Source organism: Portunus trituberculatus, chromosome 14 (assembly GCF_017591435.1).
Source record: "Portunus trituberculatus isolate SZX2019 chromosome 14, ASM1759143v1, whole genome shotgun sequence".
In the NCBI taxonomy this organism is placed as follows: Eukaryota; Metazoa; Arthropoda; class Malacostraca; order Decapoda; family Portunidae; genus Portunus; species Portunus trituberculatus.
Window position 1 is genome coordinate 3532567 of NC_059268.1, and position 24234 is coordinate 3556800.

The 24234-nt window shown below is 36.9% G+C and overlaps 1 protein-coding gene across 2 annotated transcripts in view; it reads right to left on the reverse strand.

Moving 5' to 3' along the window:
- Positions 1-3613: 3613 nt before the first annotated feature.
- Positions 3614-24234, reverse strand: part of LOC123503361 — a gene marked incomplete at its 3' end in the record, with an annotated part of 32055 nt that continues 11434 nt past the window's right edge. For both annotated transcript variants that reach the window (XM_045253041.1, XM_045253039.1), the window contains 12 exon segments: positions 3614-3720; positions 3911-4055; positions 4861-4941; positions 5775-5876; positions 5987-6201; positions 7526-7778; positions 7915-8030; positions 8409-8581; positions 9699-9995; positions 10264-10545; positions 13929-14899; positions 16289-22918. In XM_045253041.1, the coding sequence (XP_045108976.1) occupies positions 3614-3720; positions 3911-4055; positions 4861-4941; positions 5775-5876; positions 5987-6201; positions 7526-7778; positions 7915-8030; positions 8409-8581; positions 9699-9995; positions 10264-10545; positions 13929-14899; positions 16289-22918 (9372 nt within the window).

A 24234-nucleotide genomic window follows, 5' to 3' on the forward strand; every position in this document is an offset into this window, starting at 1 on the left:
AGAGCCTCCTTCTCCATAATCTGAAAATAATGATGATAGTTCATCTACTGGGCTAATGATCTCATAAAAGAATTAATAATAATGTGTCTCACAACTCAAAGGGGTAGTCACAGCCTGCTCTATAAAGAGAACTCTCCTTCATACAAAACTACATGCACTTATTACACACACACACCATTCACTTAAAACTAAAGGATGGCGACTCCCAAGACCAGCCTTGGCATCCCTTCTGGGAAAGGGTTGGACTGGTCTTTCAGTATCGACCATAAATATCTTGACACCTCCATCAAGTTTTTCTTCATCAACTTCTGCAACATTTGCAGTCTTAGATCTAATTTTCAATCTGTAGACCACCATCTCTCCTCTACTAAACCTCGTCTTTTCCTCACTGAAACACAGCTGTCTGAGGCAATTGACAGTAGCCCTTTTCTGTTCCCTCTTAGTTTGTCTATCCTCATTTTCATTCCAAAGTGAATGTTGCATCTATGTATGCAACAATTTAACTTGCTCTTGTGCCTGTGCTCTCAAATCTTCAGTTTTCCACAATCTGACTTCGACTCAAGTCACTCTTAAACAAAGTTTTTCTGTGCTGTCTATCCCTCCACAAACTCCTCTGACTATAAGAAATTATTTGACAACTTAATTTCTAAAGAGCAGCACATTCTGCCTCTATCCTTTCATGGAGATCCCCATCCTTGGAGATTTCAATATTCACAACAAGCTTTGGCTTTCCTCTCCCTTCCCTGACCATCCTGGTGAACTAGCCTTCAACTTTGCTATCCTCCATGATGTAAAGCAACTGGTGCAACACCCAACATGTATTCCTAACTGTCTTTGAAATACACCCAACATTCTTGAACTTTTCTTTACCTCTAATTCTTCTGCTTATGTTGTTACCCTATCTTCTCATAATCTCATATCTGTATCTTGTCTTATTTCTCCAATCCCTACTCAGGATCCCCAAAAGTGGAGGTGCCTCTGGGACCTGAGAAGGTACTATGTTGATTTTCCCTGGAATGATTATGGTTTCTGTGTCAGAGACCCTTAACAGTGTGCTGAGCGGATAACATAAGTGTCTGACACGGAGGCATACATTCCTCTCTCTTTTTTCTCAATCTAACCCTTGGTTTAACACAGCCTGTTCTCATGCTATACATGATAAATAGGTTGCCCACAAAGGATACTTGAGACTTCCATTGACTGAATCTCATGCACTTAATATTACTGCCTGGAATCATGCCATGTCTGTTCAACTTGCCAAATACTTCCTTATAAATAGATTTTATCAAAATCTTTCAAACTCCAACTCCCTTCAAGACTTCTGGCATCTAGCCGAAAATATCTCCAATAACTTCATCTTTCCCTCCTTTATTTCATCCTGTTGGCACCACTGCCATCATTCACATGTGTCTAAAGCTGAACTCTTTCCTCAAACCATTTCTAATAACTCTACCTTGGATGATTCTGGGGTTATCTCTCCCTCTCCTCCTCCATCTATTTCATGCCTTCAATTAAAATTTTTCATAATGTTTTCCATGCCCTGGCTGGCCTGAAGCAAAGGAAGGCATATACGACCTGATGGAGTCCCTTCTATCGTTCTCAAAAACTGTGCTTCCAATGTTTGCACCTTGCCTAGGCAAACTCTTTCAACTCTCTATTGATTTCTACCTTTCCTTCTTGTTGGAAGTTTCCTACATTCAGACTGTCCCTAAAAAAGATGACCGTTCTAATCCTTCAAACTAACGCCCTAAAAATTTAATCTCTTGTTTGTCTAGTTTCTTAATCTATCCTCAACAGGAAGATTCACAAACACCTGCCACTTCACAATCTTCTATCTGATCACCAGTATGACTTCCATCAAGGCCACTCTATTGGTGATCTGGCTTACCTTACTAAGTCTTCGTCATCCTCTTTTAGAGATTTCGGTGAAACTTCTGCTGTTGACATATCAAAAGCTTTTGACCGAGTCTGAAAGCTTTGATCTCAAAACTGCCCACCTAGGTGGGCTGTCCTCTCTGCAACTTTATCTCCAAGTTTCCTTTCTGACCATTTTATTGCTGCTGTGGTAGACAGCCTCTGTTCTCAATTTATTAATAGTGGTGTTCCTCGGGGTTATGTCTTGTCACCCACTATATCTCTTACTAGAACAGCTTCTATGAAATTAGGCATTCTGAGGCGTCTCCACCAGTTTTTCTCGCCCTCTAACTGCTAACTCTGTAGAAGGACCTTATCCGTCCTTGTATGGAGTACTCTGCATTTTTTTTTTTTTTGTGGGGGTGATTGTTTCCACTCAGTTTTATTAGATAGGGTGGAATCAAAAGCTTTTCTTCTCAACTTCCCTTCTCTGATTGACTGTCTTTGCCAGAATGTTGCATCTCTTTCTATCTTCTTCTGCTATTTTTCATGCTAACTGCTCTTCTGATCTTGCTAACTGCATGCCTTCCCTCCTTCTGTGGCCCTGCTAAACAAAGCTTTCTTCTTCGTCTCATCCCTAATTTGTCCAACTCTCAAATGCTAATGCAAGAGTTAGCCAGTACTTTCAATCTTTCATACTTTTCACTATTAAACACTGGAGCTCCCTGCCTCCTCCTGTATTTTCAACTTTGTATGACTTGACTTCATTTAAGAGGAGGTTTCAAGACATTTTTGGCTAACTCTATCAGTCCTGCAAGTCGGCTTGCAACTAAGATTTTTTTTTTTTCCAATAAAAATAAATAAATAAAAAAATAAGCATACATGCATACATATCAATCTGACTGACACAACACATCCACACTAACTAACACACATACACATTCTCAATTAACTTCAAAACATTTTTCAGCACCCCCTTGCCAAAAAATAAATAAATAAATAAAATAAATAAATAAATAAATAAATAAATAAATAAATAAATACACACACACACACACGCGTAGTGTAATGGTTAGCACACTCGACTCACAATCGAGAGGGCCAGGTTCAAGTCCCGGGAAGCGGCGAGGCAAATGGGCAAGCCTCTTAATGTGTGGCCCCTGTTCACCTAGCAGTAAATAGGTACGGGATGTAACTCGAGAGGTTGTGGCCTTGCTTTCCCAGTGTGTGTTGTGTGTGATGTGGTCTCAGTCCTACCCGAAGATCGGTCTGTGAGCTCTGAGATAGCTCCGTAATGGGGAAGACTGGCTGGGTGACCAGCAGGCAACCGAGGTGAATTACACATTTATATATGTGAGGCAGTGGTGTCAGCAAAGAGTGCATAGCTTTAAAGAAAAATTGGACAAGTGTAGATATGGAGACGGCCACACGAGTGTAAAGCCCAGGCCTTGTAAAACTACAACTAGGTAAATACAAACACACACACACACACAGATGTTAAAAAATATAATTTCCACAAAGATATATATATATATATATATATATATATATATATATATATATATATATATATATATATATATATATATATATATATATATATATATATATATATATATATATATATATATATATATATATATATATATATATATATATATATATATATATATATATATATATATATATATATATATATATATATATAATCCTACTGCCATAACCATGTCTTTATTCTTTCATCTTTGAATGCACAAACCTGTTCTGCAGTCAGTGGGAGCCAATATATTGCAGGCTGAGCTTTTGTCTTACGGAATAGATCATCCAACAATTTTGCAGGTGGTTCTTCTGGTTTCTTTTCTTGTTCTGAAATAAAGATGATGTGGTGTAGAGATACAATGAGAAGTAATCACTTTGTTCATTAGACAATCACCAAACCTATTGGTAGATTTTGAAACATACCACTGACTAATAAACACAATGTCATAAAATTTTAGGGTTACAACTATATGACAAGAGCAAACTCAAATAATGTACATAAAATATGTTAAGTTACCTCTTCCTGGGCTCCTAGGTTTGTTGTGTTCTCTCAGCCTCTCCTCCTCTCTCTCTCTGCGGAGTCTTTCTCTCTCCCGCTCTTTCTCTCCAGGTGAACGTTCTCCAATCTTGGCAAGATCCCATTCTCGCACAGGTCCCTCACGCTGATGGCAACAAAGTTTATGAGTCCTGATAGTGGTTAGTAATGAAAAGTTAAAAAATTAAGTAATCCAATACAAGACAGCAATAATTGAGTTACCATATTATGGAATGTTACACTGAATGCAATCTTGTTTGTAGATGATGATACTTAAAGTTCTGACTTAAGACTCAATAAATTCTAATGTAATGTGACATTTACAATAGGTGATTTCATTCATCAGGCCCCTAGTTAGTCTTCAGTTACACTGTAGCTTCTATTCCTCTAGTAAAAGTGTGTTTACTAATAATTATATGATAAATTTGTGAGCAAATAATTACTTACTGCAATTCCAAAAATTCTAGTCTATGATTCTCAGGGATCACATGTGGGGAAGAATGGTTGTAGTGGTGAAATTTTAAATGAATGCAACAAGAAATGTGTGTAAGTGCAGGATTAGTTTTAATCTAAGACCCTTTAGAATCAACAAAACCTACAGAAGGATGTTGATACATGATTTAGCAAAGAATCACAACGTTATAAGTATACATAATACATTGAGATTTCTTTATGCAAGAGGGAAACTTGCCAAGGGAGGAAAAAAAATAAAATAAATAAATAAATAAATGCAAGTTCCCTAAAAGATTGAAAAAGGATTTAGCCAGAAGACAAGGACAATGTCTTGAAACCTTGATTAGTGAAAAATATTACCAAATCTAAAGTGTGATGAGCTCCTTAATCTACTGAGTGTAGTAAAACACACAAAGAAGTACTGTACTTCAGTGAAAGAAGGTAGGTATTAGTTTAATTTAAACAGTAATTATTGTTACCTTCCACCTCTCATCCCTGCGATCTTCTATAGTTTTTTGAGGTGGAGGAGAAAAATCTGCCATCCTTTTCTTCATCTCCGTCTGTGATGTGAAAACAGATTCGATTAAAATATTTGTGTATATCAATGTTACTGAAATGGCAGCAGCCTTAAGGGGGATTATTTTTTCTAAATCTTAACTCTTTGCTATCAATTTTCTTTATGAGAGATCACTATCAGTAAATAAATAATTACAATAATCCAAGTTGCCTCATCCCTCCTATTATGGAAATCATTACCTGCCCCCCCACTTTTTTTTCCCCCCCCTACGTTAAGGCCTATAGCGCTTGTAGGCACACTTGAAGAATGCATGGGAAGAGCTGTTCAACTTCCGCCCATTAGTGGCGCAGGCAATTTCATTTATAGTGGTACCCAAATTAGGGCCCATATCACCCCAAAAGCTCATCTTGGGTGTACCCACCTAGAACCTGGGTATCATGGTGACATGTAGGTAACTTTAAACCACTCAACAAATGGCAGTGTTTAAGGCTGTACGTGGTGGAATTCGAACCTACGCGTGGACGTCTGCCTGATCCCATGCTCACCACCTTATCCACTATGCCACCGCCTCCTGCTCTAAATGGTATTCTTGTAATTTATATTCTATCCTTTTTTATTCAACGGTCATATGCTTCACATGCAGAAAAGACCATTTTATGATCTGACTTAACAGACCATTTTTTTCCTCCATTTATTGAGTTAATCATTTTTAAGATGATTACTTTATGTACAGGCCATAACAAAATATTATCAAAATGGCAAAATAAAAACAGGCAGTGTTGCCAGATGTAGCAATGTGCCGGATTTTTCTCAAAAGGTGACACATATGACGAACTCCAATCCCCAAAATGACTAAATAAAGCAGCAATTACTAACCTCGGTAGAGAAGTCAACAAATAAATTTTTGGGGTTTGAGACAGGCCAACGTACACCATGAAGTGCCATTCTAGTCTCCAGGGCCTGATCTTCTGTTTCATACTGAAAATAAGATTTCATGAGTGAGCATGCATTACTCTCTCACATAATGAATTCAAATATCCATTCTCAACCATACAAAGAAAACATTTGTCTGCTAAAACAAATCTCACCATGGCAAGACACTTTGACTTAATGTTGTCTATCCAGAAGCCATTTTCAGTAAGCCGTCCAGTGCGTTGCAGTAGTTCTCTCAACTGGTTAATAGTAAAGGGTCGCACTAAGTTCTGTATGTACACCACTCTGGATGGTGGGTTGCGAGATGGAGCAATTGCTGGTTTGGTGCTGGGAACAGGTCCTTCGAAGAGATGAATTTTCCGGCTCCTTTCTATAATTTAAATAATAAGTAATGATGCTTCTATGAAAAATATAAGCACAGTAACATTAACCTTCAACTGATGGTGATTGTTCATGTAACTGTACACCATCCAATTTTGAATGACTGTTCATGTAAGCAACATTTTTTCCTGGTTGTAATTTCAAATAACTTCTGCCCTCTACATATGGTCAGCTATTTTTTTTTTTTCTGCCATTAAGCTCCTAATACATGTCATGAAGAAAATCCCACCAGCTGGAAGGCTTTTTTTTTATCTATCGAGTTATTTTGACCATATATTATTATGTGAGATTCACTGAATATTGAATTATACATTAGGCATACAGGTAAATGTGAGTGGTGAAACCAAGCTAGCTTATCAGACAACAGAAAAGGGAGTATCTTCTTTCCATCACTGCCTACTAGGATTGATCATATACTATTTCATTATGATGAGTACTAGGATTGTGTTACATGAATAATATTATGTATGATGTTTTTCTATATAGTCATGTTTACAGAGAGAGAGAGAGAGAGAGAGAGAGAGAGAGAGAGAGAGAGAGAGAGAGAGAGAGAGAGAGAGAGAGAGAGAGAGAGAGAGAGAGAGAGAGAGAATTGACCTGGTGGTATCATTTAAAGCTGGAGTCTCATAGTATGTGCTAGTTATGTAATTATTTGATTTGCAATATCAATTATCATTGTGTGGTAATATGCTAAGTATCTAAAGGAGGCAGACTTATGTAACTAAAATATTTTTCTGACATTTTCGAAGTGTAGGAGTTTAACCTGGAAATAAAGATGAATACCTCATTGAACATCCCATCAAAAATTATCAACTTGGGTTTAACACTGATCAACTTTAACTTTACTTAAGACATGGCAGTGCCTCAAGACTCAAATTTCACTTATCTAAATCTAACATCACAATTACAAGCATATAGCAAAAATCTTCATTACCATTCAGGAACAGCCAAACACCAAATATTGAATTAAAATAAAATCCTTATCAGTTTTGACACATGTAACATATTTTGTATTATGGAACATTTCTGAAATATTCTAATTCCCTTCCTGCCATCCAATTTGGACTGTGCTAGTTTAGCTTTACAAGATGACAATCTTTTCTCCAGTGTGGATTGTCAGTCTAGTTATGCAACATTGCAAAATTTCATATTTAACCAATTTCATAATGCAAGCTTTAGTTGAAGTTTTATCAAAGAAAAATAGGAGTTAATAAGTCCTGGAGGATGGAAACCTAATTGAACAACATTTAAGTAGGATCTATTGTGCTCCTGAAACCCAGAATTTTGAGAAAATATGAACAGAAGTCACCTACTTTCTTCAGGACTTGGAGAGTGCTTCTTTTGCTTTACTGGGACTGGCGATGTCACTTCCCTTACTTCACGCCTTGGCTTATTTTCTACCTTTTCCTTGTCATCCCTCTCTTCAGTGAGCGTCGTCACTTGGAACACTGTTGTTGGTGGAGGGGTAGGACCCTCCAAGTCACTTGCCTCTCCACTTTCTGGAGCTGAATCTTCTCCCATATGAACCTCAGAGGCAGACAGTGGCTTCACATCAGGAATTATTGTCTGAAATTGACATTTTTTTTTTTTAAGTCTTATGCCAAGATAAGCTAGAGCTCTCATGACTTTTAATATCAATCCAAAATAAAATATAATTATATTCGTATAGTAACAGAGAATCATACATAACCACATAAAATACCTTCAAAGAAGCTGAAGAAATATCAACAGATGGCTTTTTTGATGAACTTCCCCATTTCTTCTTCTTGGGCTTCTCAGTATCCTCCTCTTCACGAGACTTTCCTCTAGATAGACTAACTGAAATATCAAAAGACTTTTAAATTCATTATCTTCACAAATACAAATTACCAATTACACTTGACGTGGATGCTGTTCATGACATGAGCAACAGACAAATAAATTTAGGGAAAGTGAAAAAGATGCTACATGGAGTGAAATGCCTGGCAGCAATCATCACAATGCCAACTCATCTAAAACTTTAAAATATCCTGTACATATCTAAAAAAAAAATATTGCAGCAAGCATACTTTGTCATACAAGTAGCAATGGCTTCAAATCACAAAACAAAGACTTTGTAAATTCCAATTTCCTATTCTTATATTTCACAATGCTTTAATGAAGATTAAGACATTGTAATTAGATGCCTCTCACCAACCAGCCTTTAAGTATACAAACCTTTACGGACTGATTTGAATGAAGAATAATCAATAGTTACTGCATGCTCTTTTTCCTCTTCCTCAAGCTGCTGTTTATTCTCACTGTATATTTCCTTCTTCATGTCTTCACCAGAAGTGCCATCATGCTGTACATCAGGTTCTTCATCTTTTGAGACTTTCTCATCTGGAGATCTAGAGCATTTTGAAAGAACAAAGGTGAAGTAAATTATGTTGTCCCAGAAGGATTCTGAATACAATTACTCCTTTTCTGAACATATACAGTAGCACAAGGAGAGGAACATAAATCAGAAGTAAAAAATCTCTCCTGAAAACTTTTTTTTCTCAGTCAGATAGAAAGATTTGGAATTGCCGGCCTGATATATACAGTAGATGACTGATGCTCAGAAAATCCATGAAAGGAATATGGAAGAGATATTAACCCCTTCAATACGGTGACGCCTATGTAGGCGTCATGAAGCCCCAGTAGCATATACGGTGACGCCTACGTAGGCGTCATATTTCTTTTCTGAGCATTCTTCAGTTCAGTTGCCCCGTATAGAGCGTTGGATACCAACTACACACGCCGTATGCTGTCTTTGAAATCCTAGTGCTCCTCCCACCATCCTTGTCTCCACCAATCACTAAAGATAAGCTACATGTGTCCCGCCTTGTGTCTAAAATTACCCAATGGCATAGACTGTTCCCATCTCTCTCTCTCTCCATTCCTCCTCCCTCTCCCTCTCGAAAGATAAGTTACATGCGTCCCGCCTTGTAACATTCATGAAAACACACACACACACACACACAAAAACAACAAATTTTCTAATCTCTCTCTCTCTCTCTCCTCCCTTCGTTTCCCTCTCCCTTCCCTCCCTCCCCCTCTCCTCTCGGAAGATAAGCTACATGCGTCCCGCTTGTGTCTAAAATATTAGCAAATGTCTCTCTCTCTCTTTTTCTCCGAAGAGAAGCGTCCCACTTTCCTCTTGAAGGCGATATAGTGACTAAAAATAGCAGCATAATACACAAAGGCGACAAGTATGACAAGCTTGCACGAGTTTCCGGCTCGGTGCGGCACTACCACCCGTATATCATACAGGTGGGCTTTTTTAACATCCGGCGTGAAGGGGTTAAGAAACTTTAACAGCTGTTAAGAATTAGGGTGAGCCATCTGCATTAAGAATTATGATATTATTAAGAGGAAGAAGTGAGATCAAACACATTCATTCCTTGTTCCATTCTATCTCTTTACCCTCTTCCAAAATTAACCGTATCTCAAAATGTCTGACATAACTGATTCAAGTTTACTTACTTAGAACGTGAGTATGAGTGGCGATTTTTCTTTCCACCTGGGAAATTTATGGCTCTATGTTTTGTCTTTTCATTCTCCTCATCTTCTTTGGATCTGCAACTTTCAGCTGACTTTGTTACAGGATGCTGATCAACTGAGCCAGAATCATTCCTGTGATCAGAGCCTGAACGCTTCTCATACCTCTTCCTGGAGTGTCGTGACCTTGATCTCGATGAGCTGCTGGACGAACTTGAGGATGAGGAGTGCCTTTTCTTACGTTTCTTGGGAGTGGGAGACCTTGAAGAATCATCAGATGAACTGAAAATAGGATATATATAAATATACTGCATAATTCCTCTCCTTTCTAAATACACAAAAAGTGGTGGTTAATCTTTTGCACAACAGTAGATAGTCCATACTTCCTTCAAATAGTTTTGTTTTTAATAATGTATTTTCTCACACGACTTTAATTTCTATCTGCCATGGTGTGTTAAATTTCTCAAAGATCTGGGAGGACTGTATACATATTCATATTCATTAAGTCTTACTTGTAACTCCCCAGAAGAATAAATAGACACAAACCTACCTTTCACTTGAATGGAAGCTGTGTTTCCTACTTCGTTCAGATTTTTCAGGTGAACTCTGTGTAACTTTAACTTCATTTCTCATTAATCTGGGTCGATGGCTTGTCTTCTTTGAATCTTCACTGGGACTTCTGCTATCCGTTAAATCCAGTTGTTTTTCTGGCAACCTATTTTGCTCAGACTTTTCACTATTACTGATCCTAGATTCCTTCTTAGATTTCGATGGTGGGATTTCAGCATGCTTTATATTCTTCGGAGAAGGAGACCTGGAGGAACTTGAAGACCTGTAATATTGTATTTGTCATTTCTCACACATTTAACCCTTAAAGAAGGGGGGTTGATTTACTTTCCGTCTGTTACAACGGGGAAAAATCACACCTGTCAAAAATGCTAAAAATATCTATTCCTTATAAAAAAACATTTCTTTGTGTTATTCTGAGTACAACGATGTAGTTTTTAACATGTTATGACCTCTGAGAGCAAAAACGATGTAGTTTTTAGCATGTTATGACCTCTGAGAGCAAAGTTATTGCATATCAAAAAATTCATGGCAGAACCAACTACTAAGAAATGGCCCCCCAAACTCCGATAACACCATGCGCGCTCTCTCTCTCTCTTTCTCCCTCTCCCCCTCCTTTTGGGCATTTGAATTTGATGTAAAAGTAGGAACTTTTGCACTTTCATGTCAAGAAAATGCAAACTCAGATATATGAAATGATGTGTAAAACAGAAAAAGAAACCACATATTACAAGTATTGTGGATTTCTATAATAATTGGAATCTGGCAACTCTTATTAGGACTGGGATTCACATGACTTGGCCGACAAGCACAGTCCTGTAGAGGCAACCAGGGGTGACACACATCAGCGCAGTGCTCGAGGGGAATAGGCTACGTGAGGAGGTTTATGAACATCGCTGTGAGGGTTGGTCTCTGTCTCCTAGATCACTATCAGAATCACTACTGGAGTCTTTATATTCTTCTGTCTCAATAAAAAAAATCAGTCTTCATTTTCATCACTTCTCAATGTCATTACCGAGTAACACTGACATAATATCACTTGGAGTACCGTTTCCCCCCTCCGGGTCACGGGAGTTGCCAGATTTCGCCTTGAAATGGGAAAAGATGACCTATTGTGAGGGAACATATGTCTCAAGGCTCAAGCAGGCGAGCGAGAAAAGATGCCAGATACCTCTACTTGCCCCAGGACCAATAGTGAAGGGGAGAGATTCAAACGTTTAGCACAGAAAAATCATGATTACCGGTACGATTCCTGCCTCTCCGCACACGACGCTACAATCGTACATATATGATCACCGTACTTAAAGGGTTAAAGAAATTAACATGAAATGAAATATGATGCCTGTAATAACTTTTTATCTCTATTGGTGTCCATAACTTACAACCATGTCAATAATATATAGTGATTAATGACTGATATGATGTTAAGTCCCGGAGAGTATTACTACCATAAACTGGAATTGTATTAGATATACAAAATATGGAGCCCAAACAAATAATGATTAATATGAGTTTAGAAATAATCCAATATTTCATAAAGGAAGGCTATTACTTCAAAGCTGATTAGGTTTGGTGAAATCATGAATATAAAGTTAGACCAAAAACTCCACATAACATACAACTACATCCGTTTTAGCAAATTTTCTGGGTTTGAATTTGCTGGGTGAGGGACCAAACGTGGTAGCTTCGCTGTGATTGGCTGGCTTCCCGCCTCTGTCTCTAGCGCTCCTGGAGCTGGATCCAAGATTCTTTAACAACATCAGAGCAACCTCCTGCAGTGAAATGGCATCCATGATCGCTTGGAGGGACGGTGACAAGGTTGCTATCAGGTTGCTCTGAGGTTGCTGGGAACACCACCTCAAGAGGTGGTGTTACTGTCTATTATATATGCATTTATGTTCACAAAACAACATTTCTATTAGCTTTTACAAACCTTGCCCCAAGAAAGGATTGTTTTGTAATGCATAAAGTGAAATCTTACATGGAATACCAAAAAATAAAGCAGAGATGAGATGAGCCACAGACGAAGTGGGAGACTCGCAGCCACTCGGCCGCTTCTTCTTCTTCTTGTGACCCTTTTGCTTGCGTGTTACTTTCACCATGATGTTTATTTTCACTCCTCTATTGCCTGCTATAATGGATATCATATCTTAGTATTCATATACGCTCATGCCACGAGGATAACCTTGACTCCGTGGCACTGAGTGATAGTGAGTTACTAATGAAATACCCCGGTATTTCATTAATAATTCACTATCACTCAGTGCCACGAGTCGAGGTTATCCTCGTGGCATGAGCGTATATGAATACTAAGATATGATATCCATTATAGCAGGCAATAGAGGAGTGGAAACAAATATCATGGGGAAAGACAACACGTCAAGCTAAGAGGGTCACAAGAAGAAGAAAAAGAGGCCGAGTCGCCATGAGTCTCCCGCTTCGTCTGTGGCTGATCTCACCTCTGCTTTATTTTTTGGTATTCCATGTAAGATTTAACTTTATGCATTACAAAACAATCCTTTCTTGGGGGGAAGGTTTGTAAAAAGCTAATAGAAATGTTGTTTTGTGAACATAAATATGAGAATGTGAGAGAATTTGTACGTAGCTCCTTTAACTTCCAATGACTCATAATGACATCATAAAAGTAGTGGTACACCAGTGGCCCAATATGCTGCCAAACTTATATATAATAATTATTTTTTTTTTTTAACCCATGTGGTATGTTTGGGACCAGTCCAGAACGCATCCCCCCTATTTCCATTATTTCCTATGGAAAAATTATGTCCACTTAACAAATTTTCACTCTACAAACAGCTTTGACATCCCCTATCCTGTTCGTTAAGCGGAATATTACTGTATGTATATATGTATATATGTATATATATGTATATATGTATGTATATATATATATATATATATATATATATATATATATATATATATATATATATATATTTACTGTACACACACACGTACACAGTCAACTCTCGATTAATGGAAGTTAGAATAACGCGATTTTTATTTATTGTGACTTGATATTCGAGGAGATGCAATTAAATAATGCAATGTATTCTATTTAACGTAGGTTAACTTTAACTTGACTTGGTGACATCATGCGCATTCATGCTCCTTCTGGGGGAACTGTACTAAGATGCTCTCGGCCATATTCTTAAACAATACCTTCCACCTTCATCGATTGAAGTATATTATCTAGGAGAAATCAATATTCTTAAGAGCAAACACTGCCTTCCCACAGCTGCAGGATTTACCTTTATAGCGAAGTTGAACTAAGACTCGTGTCTTTGTTATTACCTTTGCATCAATTTTGCCTAAATACCTATTATCATTAGTTTTTTGTGAACTAATTGACTTTAAAAACAAAAATATAGGGATTACCATTCAAACAGCTTACTTTACAAAAAAATTGTGATTAGAACCAAACCCATGGATGGGATCCATGGAACTTGTTGGTAATGCATTGATAATAACAATGACTATATATATATATATATATATATATATATATATATATATATATATATATATATATATATATATATATAAACCTTAAGCAAATTTTCAATTGAAATAAATGATTATTATATCATGGTAAAGTAAACCCCCTAACAAAGATTATGACATACTTACCGAGATCTTGATAGTGATCGCCTGTCAAGCTCAGTGGATGCCAGCTTGACTTCATTACGCTGCAGTTTCAATGGCATTGAGAGCTCTTTCCTTTCTTTCTTGAAGTCTACCTCAGTTTTCATCCTAGCACAGGTGTCATCACCACCTTTTGTGCTAGTCTTTTCAGTATCTATATGTTGCCCATGTTTCTCATGCAATTCCTCTTTATCAGAGGTATCATTCTCTTCTTTTTGTCCTGCTTTCTCTGTGTCACTTGAAGGGCTTTTGTTTGAGATTTCCTCACTAGCATCACTCCTTTTACGGTCAATTTTATCTTGGTTTTCAAAATCTTTTGACTTTTTAGGAGTATCATGTTGACTTTCATTTAATTCCTCAATGCTCTCAAGTTTCCTTCCTTTTGGTGCTGTTTTATCCACTTTGCTTTCTTCTTCAGACTCTTCAGAATCAGCACTAGCAGTATGTCTAAGAGACCTCCGGACTCTCTTGTGAGGGACTTCCGTATCTGAGCTGTCATCTCGTGTGCTGATGTTTTTCACCTGGCACTTTTCAGATTCCATTTCTGTATCCTCTTCCACAGCACTTTGAGTAGAGCTTCTACGTGTCCTTGTTCTACTGACCTCTACTCCTAAAATCTTATCTTGTTCTACACTGGCACTGCGAGAACTTCTCCTTAGGCGCCTCGTGCTAACTGACTCTTCTTGTTCTACACTGGCACTGCGGGAACTTCTCCTTTGACGCCTTGTGCTCATGGTTTCTTCTTGGTCTACATCTCCATTACTGCTCTCCCTCTTAGATCGTCCTCGTGTGGTCCTCTGAGAGACTCTTGTGCTGGTTTCTGCTTCTTCCATACCATCAGTGCTATTTTCATTTACTATCTCCTTAGATTTCTGATTTCTTTGTGAGCTTGGCAAAGTCACAATGTCCTTGTCTTCTTCTGCTGCTCCAGCTTGCGTCTTTCTACGCCGACCCATCTGAAGAAGAAATATTATACATCAATAGAAAATTTACTTTAAATTAAGGGTTTTGATCTCATTTCAGAAGTAAAAAAAAAAAAAAAAAAAAAAAAAATAAATAAATAAATATATATATATATATATATATATATATATATATATATATATATATATATATATATATATATATATATATATATATGATAACCAGTAAATTCTGATTTTACTTAACCCTTAAAGTACAGGGGATGGATTTACTTTCCGTCTGTTACAACGGGGAAAAATCACACCTGTCAAAAATGCTAAAAATATTTTTTCATTATAAAAACATATTTCTTTGTGTTATTCTGAGTACAACAATGTAGTTTTTAACATGTTATGACCTCTGGGAGCATAGTTATTGCATATAAAAAAAATTCATGGCAGAGCCCGCCACTAAGAAATACCCTCCAAGCTCCAATAACACTGTGCTCTCTCTCTCTCTCTCTCTCTCCTTTTGGGCATTTGAATTTAATATAAAAGTAGGAACTTTTGCCCTTTCATGTCAAGAAAATGCAAACTCAGATATATGAAATGATGTGTAAAACAGGGAAAGAATAAGAAACCACATATTACAAGTATTGTGAACTTATATAATAATTGGAATCTGGCAACTCTCATTAGCAATGGGATTCATGTGACTTGGACGACAAGCACAATCTTCTTGAGGCAGCCAGGGGTGACACACACCAATGCATTGCTCAAGGGGAATAGGCTACGTGAGGAGGTTTATGAATGTTGCTGTGAGGGTTGGTCTCTGTCTCCCAGATCACTATCAGAATCACTACTGGAGTCTTCACTTTCTTGTCTCAATAAAAAAAAATCAGTCTTCATTTTCATCACTCCTCAATGTCACTACCGAATAACACTGACATAACATCACTTGGAGTACCGTCTCCTCCCTCCGGGTCACGGGGGTTGCAAAGATGTCGCCTCGAAATGGGAAAAGATGACCTATTGTGAGGGAACATATATCTCAAGGCTCAAGCAGGCAAGTGAGAAAAGATGCCAGATACCTCCACTTGCCCCAGGAACAATAGTGACAGGGAGAGATTCAAACGTTTAGCACGGAAAAATCATGATTACCGGAACGATCCTCACCTCTCCGCAAGGCGACGCTACAATCGTTCCAAATTGATCACCGTACTTAAAGGGTTAATCATCAGCACTTGCAACTTACAATTTCAGCTAATATTCTTACATTCACCATCCTTACACATACAAAATAAAAAAATTAATTAAATAAAAAATAAATAAAGTACAAAATAAATCAAAAATTCAAACAATCACAAATTAAATATATTAGCTACACTTTATGTGCAAGTCACTTTACACTAAGTCACACTTACTGTGCCATACTTTCCTCACCTTTATAAGTAAATCAGAACTGGAACTGCTGTCAGTATCTGATGTTTCTTGATTGGATAGTTCTTTCTCTTGACTATCACCTGATTCCTCTACTACTGGTGATGTAGGTGCCTCTAGTGTTCTAACAATGGGAGAATCCTCCTGTTTGTTCAATGGTTTTTGCTGCTGGTGATCCTTGATTTCAATATCTTCCAAATCAGATGAAGCTGTGTTGTCTTCTACGCTTTCTTTGGTTATAATGTCTGAAGCACAAGTTTGGTCCTTAGTAACTTTTTCTGGTTGTGATATGCTGGTTGTTATCTCACTTGTCAGAGATTTGTTTGTGTTTGAAGTACTGATGTGTCTTCCTGAACCCTTATCTTCTGTGAATTCTTCACAACTCCCAAATAATTCACTTACTACACCCTTTGCACTGTCTGACTTCTCACAGTACACTGGACTTGAGACTTCAACTTGTCCAATATCTGTGCTAACTTTGCTGGGTGAGTCAACCTTTACTTTGGCAATGTCAGTATCCCTGTTTGATTCAGTCAAATCAAAATTACTCTTTTCTTTCCCCTGATCTAGCCTTTCATTAACAGTGACAAGTGAATGCTCAGAAACAAGTCTACTTTGAATTGAAGTAGTACTGTTGTTACCTGTAGTTTCTGAGGACTCTGAAGAGGAAACTAGATGAATTTCAGATGAAGTTGTAAATTGCAGCTTCAAATTTGAAGATCTTGAAAGTACACCCTGCTTCAAGTCATCGGAAATATTAGATGATCCTTCATTAATATTAGATTCCCTAAAGTTACAAAATATTTCGGCCTTGGTTTTCAATTCACTTTGGGAATGACCTTCATCTTTAACAAAACTTTCAGGATTTCCACTCTCAGTCTTGGAAATTAATGTATCAACAGAAACTTTTTCCTTAGTATCTGTTTTGGTCAAAGAGACTTCTCTTTTTGCAGTGATTGTACCAAGAAGAGGACTCTCACTCTTAAGAGAACTTGGTAAAGTATTATCCTTGGTCTCAGTGGTCCCTGCACTTGAAGAACAAGCACCTTCCTCACCTGGTCCAGCACTTATTTCTGCCTTGATAATATCAGTTTTAAGAGAGCAAACCTCACTATTAGCCAAATTTGATGTATCCTCCGTAGAACAGTCACCCTTGAGAGTACTTATTGAAGTATCTGTTTTCTTTACAGGGTCTTGACTAAAAAGACAAACCCCACTACTGTAACTGCTAACAGTGGTGCCAATTACACTCTTAATATTTGTATTTGAGGAATAATCTTCACCCTTTGTCTTGTCAGTGTCTGTATTCACTAGACTGACCTCTTTCTCTGGACAACTTAGTGTGGTATTTGCTTTAGCTTCTGTAATGACTGTGGCAGTGGAGCAAAATTCACTTTTATGAGAACTCTGTATTGTATCAGTTTTAACTTTGGTGATGTCTGTACTAGAAAGGCTATGTCCAGTTGAATAACTTTGTATAGAGCTGGGTTCCTTGGCCAAGTCTGTGCCTACAGTATACACTTTAGTTGCAGATGTATTGGTTTTACTTTCAGTAGTGCTTATTACAGGAGAGGAATCTTCAGTTTTGGAAAAACTATGTGCAAAGTTTGTACTCCCAAGACCTTCACTTTTTGGAAAATTTTGTGTAGTACTTATTTCCTTCCCTGTAGTATCCAAACTTGCAGAATGCAATGGATTCTTAGAACTACTTGGTATATTACCTTTTTCAGTCTTGGTGATGTCTGTCCCAATTTGACAAACTTTTGTGGGATGTTGTACAATGGTTGCTTCAGTCCCAGAGGTGTTTGTACTCAAAGCATGAAATACATTCTCAGAAGAATTTGGTGTATCAGTTATAGTCTTGGTCCCATTTTTAATGTCAGAATCACAAAATTTACTTTCAGAAGAACCAATCAGTATAGTAGATGGTTCGGTCTTTGTTATGCCTGTGCCAGCTGAACAAATTTCAGTACTGGTGGTACTTTTACTACTGTTGTTGATTTCACTTGTTTCAGTCTTGATATCTGTACCAGCAAGGCAAACTTCACTTTTTGGAGTACTTGTGGTATTGACTTCTTTGAAAACCTCAACACTCAAAGAACAACTTTCACTCTTGGAACCTGATGTAATATTTGTTTTATTCTCATTGACAGATGAGGTATCTGTTCCAGTTTTGGTAATGCCTACACTTGCTTCATTTCCTGGAAAGTTTGCTGTTGTATCAGTTTCAGTGATATTTCTTGTGACAATATATTCTTCACTATTTGTGGTGTTTAAATTTCCAAGGTCAGCCTGATCCTTTGGTATACATAAAGATATATCCTTTTCATTAGTGGTATCTGTAATCTGTGGACAAGATACTGTAGAACTTTCAGTAGACTCTACCTTAATGTTTCTTCTTTCAGTACAATCTACAATTTTTTCCTCATCTGTCCTCAGATCTTCACTTTTTGGGAAACTTTCTGCTTCAGTATTTGTCTTGATGGCACTTACTGTGCCACTTTCCTGTTCTGATGTGGACTCTGATTTCTGCTCCTTTAATGCAACAGTTTTATTCACAGAACTGACTTCCGCCTTCCTGATTTCACTGAAAGACAAACCTTTTTCACTTTCAAATCCAGAACTTGTATTAGAACTGGTTTCAGCCTTTTGTACTAAAGAGGGAACTGCTGTAGGTGCACATGAAATATGAACTTCTGCCTTGAGAAATGAGGGATTAATATTAAGATCTGAAACAACCTCTCCTTTTGGACAAACTTCACTAGCTGCTGCTTTCTGTGAACTATCTTCACTAACTAATGGAGCAGAAGAGCTTGTTGAACTGTGGCTAGACAACTGACATACAGTCTTACAATCAGACTCTGAAGATGATTTTGTTGCTTGATGATCTCTCTGTCTCTGATCTTTCTCAACTTCAACACTGTGTTCTTTTTCACTTACTTTTTGGGCACTACTATTTTCTTTCGAAATATCTTTAACATCAAGCTGGACCTCTGATAAACTGCTGCCTTGATTCTTTGAAGTTTTTCCTTTCAATACTGACAATACATCAATTTGATGCTCAGTGAACTTAATAATGTCAACAGCACTTTTTGTTGGACTCTTATCTGGTGAACAAATCTTATGATCATGTGTGTCACTTAAAAGACTATCAGTCTTATTCTTTACCTTACTAGACAGAGGATTTTCAACTTTAATATTATCCTCTTTTGTTTTTAATTCTGTATGTATTTTTTCACTTGCCTCCTTTGATTTTAATTCAGAAGCAGGATCTCTTATTGACTCAACACTTTTCTGAGAATTTGTGTCCTTTGAACCAGTAGCTAATTCAGATTTTGATGCAAAATCTTTTGATTCTGGATTTAATTCAAGTTTTGTTTGACTTTTTGATTTAAAATTACCTTCAATTTCTGTAAGACACTCAAATGATTTTGATTCAGCTGAAGACCCAGCTTTTTCCTCAGTTTTTTTTGTTATTTTTGAAGATTCAGTCTTTACCACATGTGCATCTTCAGAGGATGTAGAAATTAAATCCTTGAGTAGAGAATGAGGTTGCTTTAGTAATGACTGCCTATCCTTGCACAATACTGGAAAGATGCTCTGGTCTCCAGTTGTCTTTTCTATAGACAGGGCTAGTTCTTCAACACTAGTTTTTGAATCTTTAGATGTTGAAAAATAAGTTGAAGATTCTTGGTTACAAGTTATATCCTTATCAATACCAACAGTTTCTTCTTCACTGACAGCAGACTTTTCTTCTTCCTTATAGGTACTTGCCAATATTTCTAGATCTGTGTATTTTGATGCTGCATGTGTAAGTTCTGTACTTATTGATCTTCCTCTTTCAGTGTCTGCAACCTTTGTTATTGGTGTAGTTGTCCAAGTAGAGTCTGTATTTTTTGATGTTTCCTTTTCTGAACATGCAATTGATTTGTCATCAACATCAATGTGCAACTCAGTGCATTGTGCAGGTTCTGTATTTTGTGGAACTGTTAGTAGTTGCTTTACTTTCTTGCCTTCCTTACTTTCAGTTTCACATTTGTTACTTATAAGACTTTCAATGCTCTTGAATTTATGAACAGGCTGAATCACAGAACTAACAGCCTTTACTTCTTTGTTAGAAATATGTCCACTTGGTTTTGAAATATCAGAGAAATCTATATATTTATCTGTTCCAACAGCTTCCAAAGAGGTTTGTGTCTTTACTTTTGATTTACTGATTTGAGATGATGTTGAAATATTAATGTGTTTTGAGTTGTCAGGAATATTTGGTCCTATTTCTGATTTGGTGCTCAAAATTTTATTTTCAATGCATGTGCTTTCCAAGACTTTTGTATTAATGCTTTCAGTCTTGTGCGGAAAGTTTTGCTCTGCAACAGAATTTGGCAATTTTGTCTCTTCTAAGGTGCTCTTGCTTTTAGGCAAAAGACTCTTAACAGAATGTAATGTATTCTTTGCACTGGGCTGAACTGATAGAGTTGTGTCCACAAAATCAGAATGTTTAGAAGCATCTAAATTTGTATCAACAGGAGACTGCTCTTGGATAACTTTCTCAACACTATGAATAGTAGTCTTTTCTGACTGTGAATGTGGTAACTTTTGGATTTCAGATTCAGTTTCACTTGCAAACACTAAAGGGGTTTTAATACTACAGCTGACTGCAAGAGCCTTACTTTGCTGTGTAATTTCTGATTGTACACTTGGGTTAGATTCTTTACCACCACACAATGTACTCAGTAGTAAGGGAGGAGTATAACTTGACAAATTACTTTTCTGCAACTCTTCTGTTCCACTTTCTTCTCCAAGATGTAGTCTTTTTATTTCCTTTATGCCTCCTCTTTCTCTTTCTCTATCTTTATTACTTGTGGACAGAAGACTGGTGATAGAATGAGATGTTGGTTCAAAATCCGAAACTTTAGTGATAACAAGCTTCTTGAGAATGGTTTCCTGGTTTTCAGATGAAACACTACTCAAATTACTGTCAGACCTTTGTTCTGATTCCTTTTCAACTTCCTTTAAACTTTCTCTTTTCTGTTTGTGAGATTCTGGTTTTTCTGATTGATCAGTATCACTTTTTGGTGATGAATCCTTAGATCCCTGTTTAGAGAAGTCTTTCACTGGGTCTCCCTTTTTCTGTGCAGTGTCAAGTAACTTCTCCCAAATCTTAGCTTTTACAGGACCCTGTGCTAATGGAACCTTTGGGGCAGGACCTACAAATGTATGGGATGAAGATTCAGAGGTTTTTGTTGAGGTTTCTTCAATTTCCAGACAATCTTTTCTGGCTGTTTCACCTTTGTGAACATTAACAATTTCAATAGAAAGACTGTCACTGGTGAGGGCTTTTCTTATTTCACCCAAACTTTTTATTTCATTAGTTTTCAACAGATCTCTGGATTCCCCATCAGCTTTCTTTGCTGAAACTTCTGGGACAGTTAAGTTATCAAGCTTGCTTATAATCACAGAACTTGGTAGCTTAGATGTATTCCCTTCCCTTGCAACTATATTGGACGAATGTTTTGTGACCTCTAATGTACTATAATCTGACTTCTTTGCCTTTTCAACTTTCTTTATGTTTTGTAGTACTGTACTACCACTATACTGATCACACTCATCCTTTACTGACACACTTTCAGAAACCCTCTTAGTGTCACTTGCCTTGTGCACTACAGGATGTGTTTCAATAATTGGTAAGGCATCTCCAGCACTCTCAAGTTTAGCAGATGCTTCACTTACTGGTGTTGATTTGACAACTTTGTGTTTCTGTTGTAATGTTACAGAAGATAACTTGTCCTTATTTTCAGGTTCTTTTACTTTCTCCTTTGCTTGTTGTTCATGTATGTCTATATTAGGGGCATTTGAATTTATACACTTACTCTGACTGTTAATATGAGAAGACTTAGCTAAGACCTCTGGTTTTCCAGATGATTTCAAAACAGTCTGTTCACCACCTTGCTGTATCCTTTTCAATGACACAACAGGTTGTAATTCTGCACTTAAAGCTGTCACAGAAGTATCTTCACTAGGATACTTTTGCTCCCTTTCTTTAGTCTTTCCAATGGGAGAGACAGGTGGAATGACTTTTAAAGACAATCTTCCATCAGGAGTGTCACCACTGACAACTGAAGTCACTGGTACTCTCAAAGATGTAGAAACCTCTGGAGCACACACCTCTTTCACTGGTTCAGTTAAATGTTTTCTACTCAAAGCTTGGTTTGCAACACCAACCCTGTTATCAGATAAATGGATAGATTCTCTCTTTGCACTAGAACTGTCTTCTTTTCTCTTTGGTAATTCGTCAGTGATATTAGGCACAGCATCTGGCAGTTTAATTTTAAGAGATGGTACACGGTCTTTAAGATCAGGAGAAACAGCTTCACACGAGGTGTGGCCTGGATGGTGGTTAGAACTCTCGTGATAGGCTGGGATATGTCGGACTGAGCGCTTGCGCGACCTGCGTGGTGGTTGAGGGCGGTGATGGTGGTGGTCTTCCTCCTCTGAGTTATCCTCCTCCGAATCTTCAAGGGACACTCGACTGAGGACTCGAGCAGCACGGGCAGAGCTCCTGCTGGGCCTACTGCAGTTGGAGGTAGAGGGAGACTCTGGTAGTGGTGGTGCTTCAATCTTCAACTTTCTTACCTGAAAAAAGTTCAAGTATGAATGAGATGCAAAAAGAAAATTATTTCACAACTTAAGTATAGTATGTTTTTGCACAAAAATAACATGTATTCATATATTTAAAGATTCTGCAATCTAAGTTACTAGTAATTCATGGTAAACTAGACCTTGCATTCACATGATCATGACTAAAATTCAATAACAAAGGGACTAGTAAAATTAATAAACTTTTGCCAATATGAAATAACTTGTCCATCACATTTTAACTGAAGACTAATTTATCAGGTTTTATCAATGTAGTCATGAGATACCTTTACAAAATCCGAGTCAAACAGAGTTTTTCGTTCATAGTTTCCTTCTTCAAATGTTTCACAATTTAGTCATTCATGCAAAATTTTCATAAGGTAATAGTTTGACTTTATAGATACTATGATCGTACACTGCTCCTTTCAAAAAGAAAATGCATGTAATTCAAGGATGCATGCTTACATACATGAGTGCACCAGTAGGGATTTTTTTGCCCTCTGATTGAGTAATCTTATGCCACTCAGCTTAAAACTGGCTAAAATAGCCAATAGCTCTTACATCATTTGAGTCATTTGAGTTCTACAAACTATTCAAGACACAAAACAGGCGCATGAGATGCAGCACTGTAGTAGCAAGATCAGTGCTTACACAGCTGACTTAGCAAGCGTTTGGCAATGCTGCCTATGTAATTCTACCATGGCTTCTTAGGCCAAGACTGTCTTCCTTCAGGTAGGAAGCTAAAGATGCTGTTGCTGACAGATAAAATGGACCATGAGAGAGGTGTGAGCCACACATGAATACGTGTGTATGCCACATGTGTATGTGTGCATTATGCACACAGTATCTCTTTAAAATTCATTGCATAGACCATTTCAACTGTTAGTGGTAATAGGCATGAAAAATGTGAAATAAGGGGGAAGGGGGGAAATTCCTTGGATAACTCGGATTGGCCTTCACACCCTTCAAATGGTCTGATTTGTGTGGGATTTACTGTATATGCATGTGTATGTATGTATATAAACATTATATATATATATATATATATATATATATATATATATATATATATATATATATATATATATATATATATATATATATATATATATATATATATATATATATATATATATATATATATATATATATATATATATATATATATATATATATATATATATATATATATATATATATATATATATATATATATATATATATATATATATATATATATATATATATATATATATATATATATATATATATATATATATATATATATATATATATATATATATATATATATA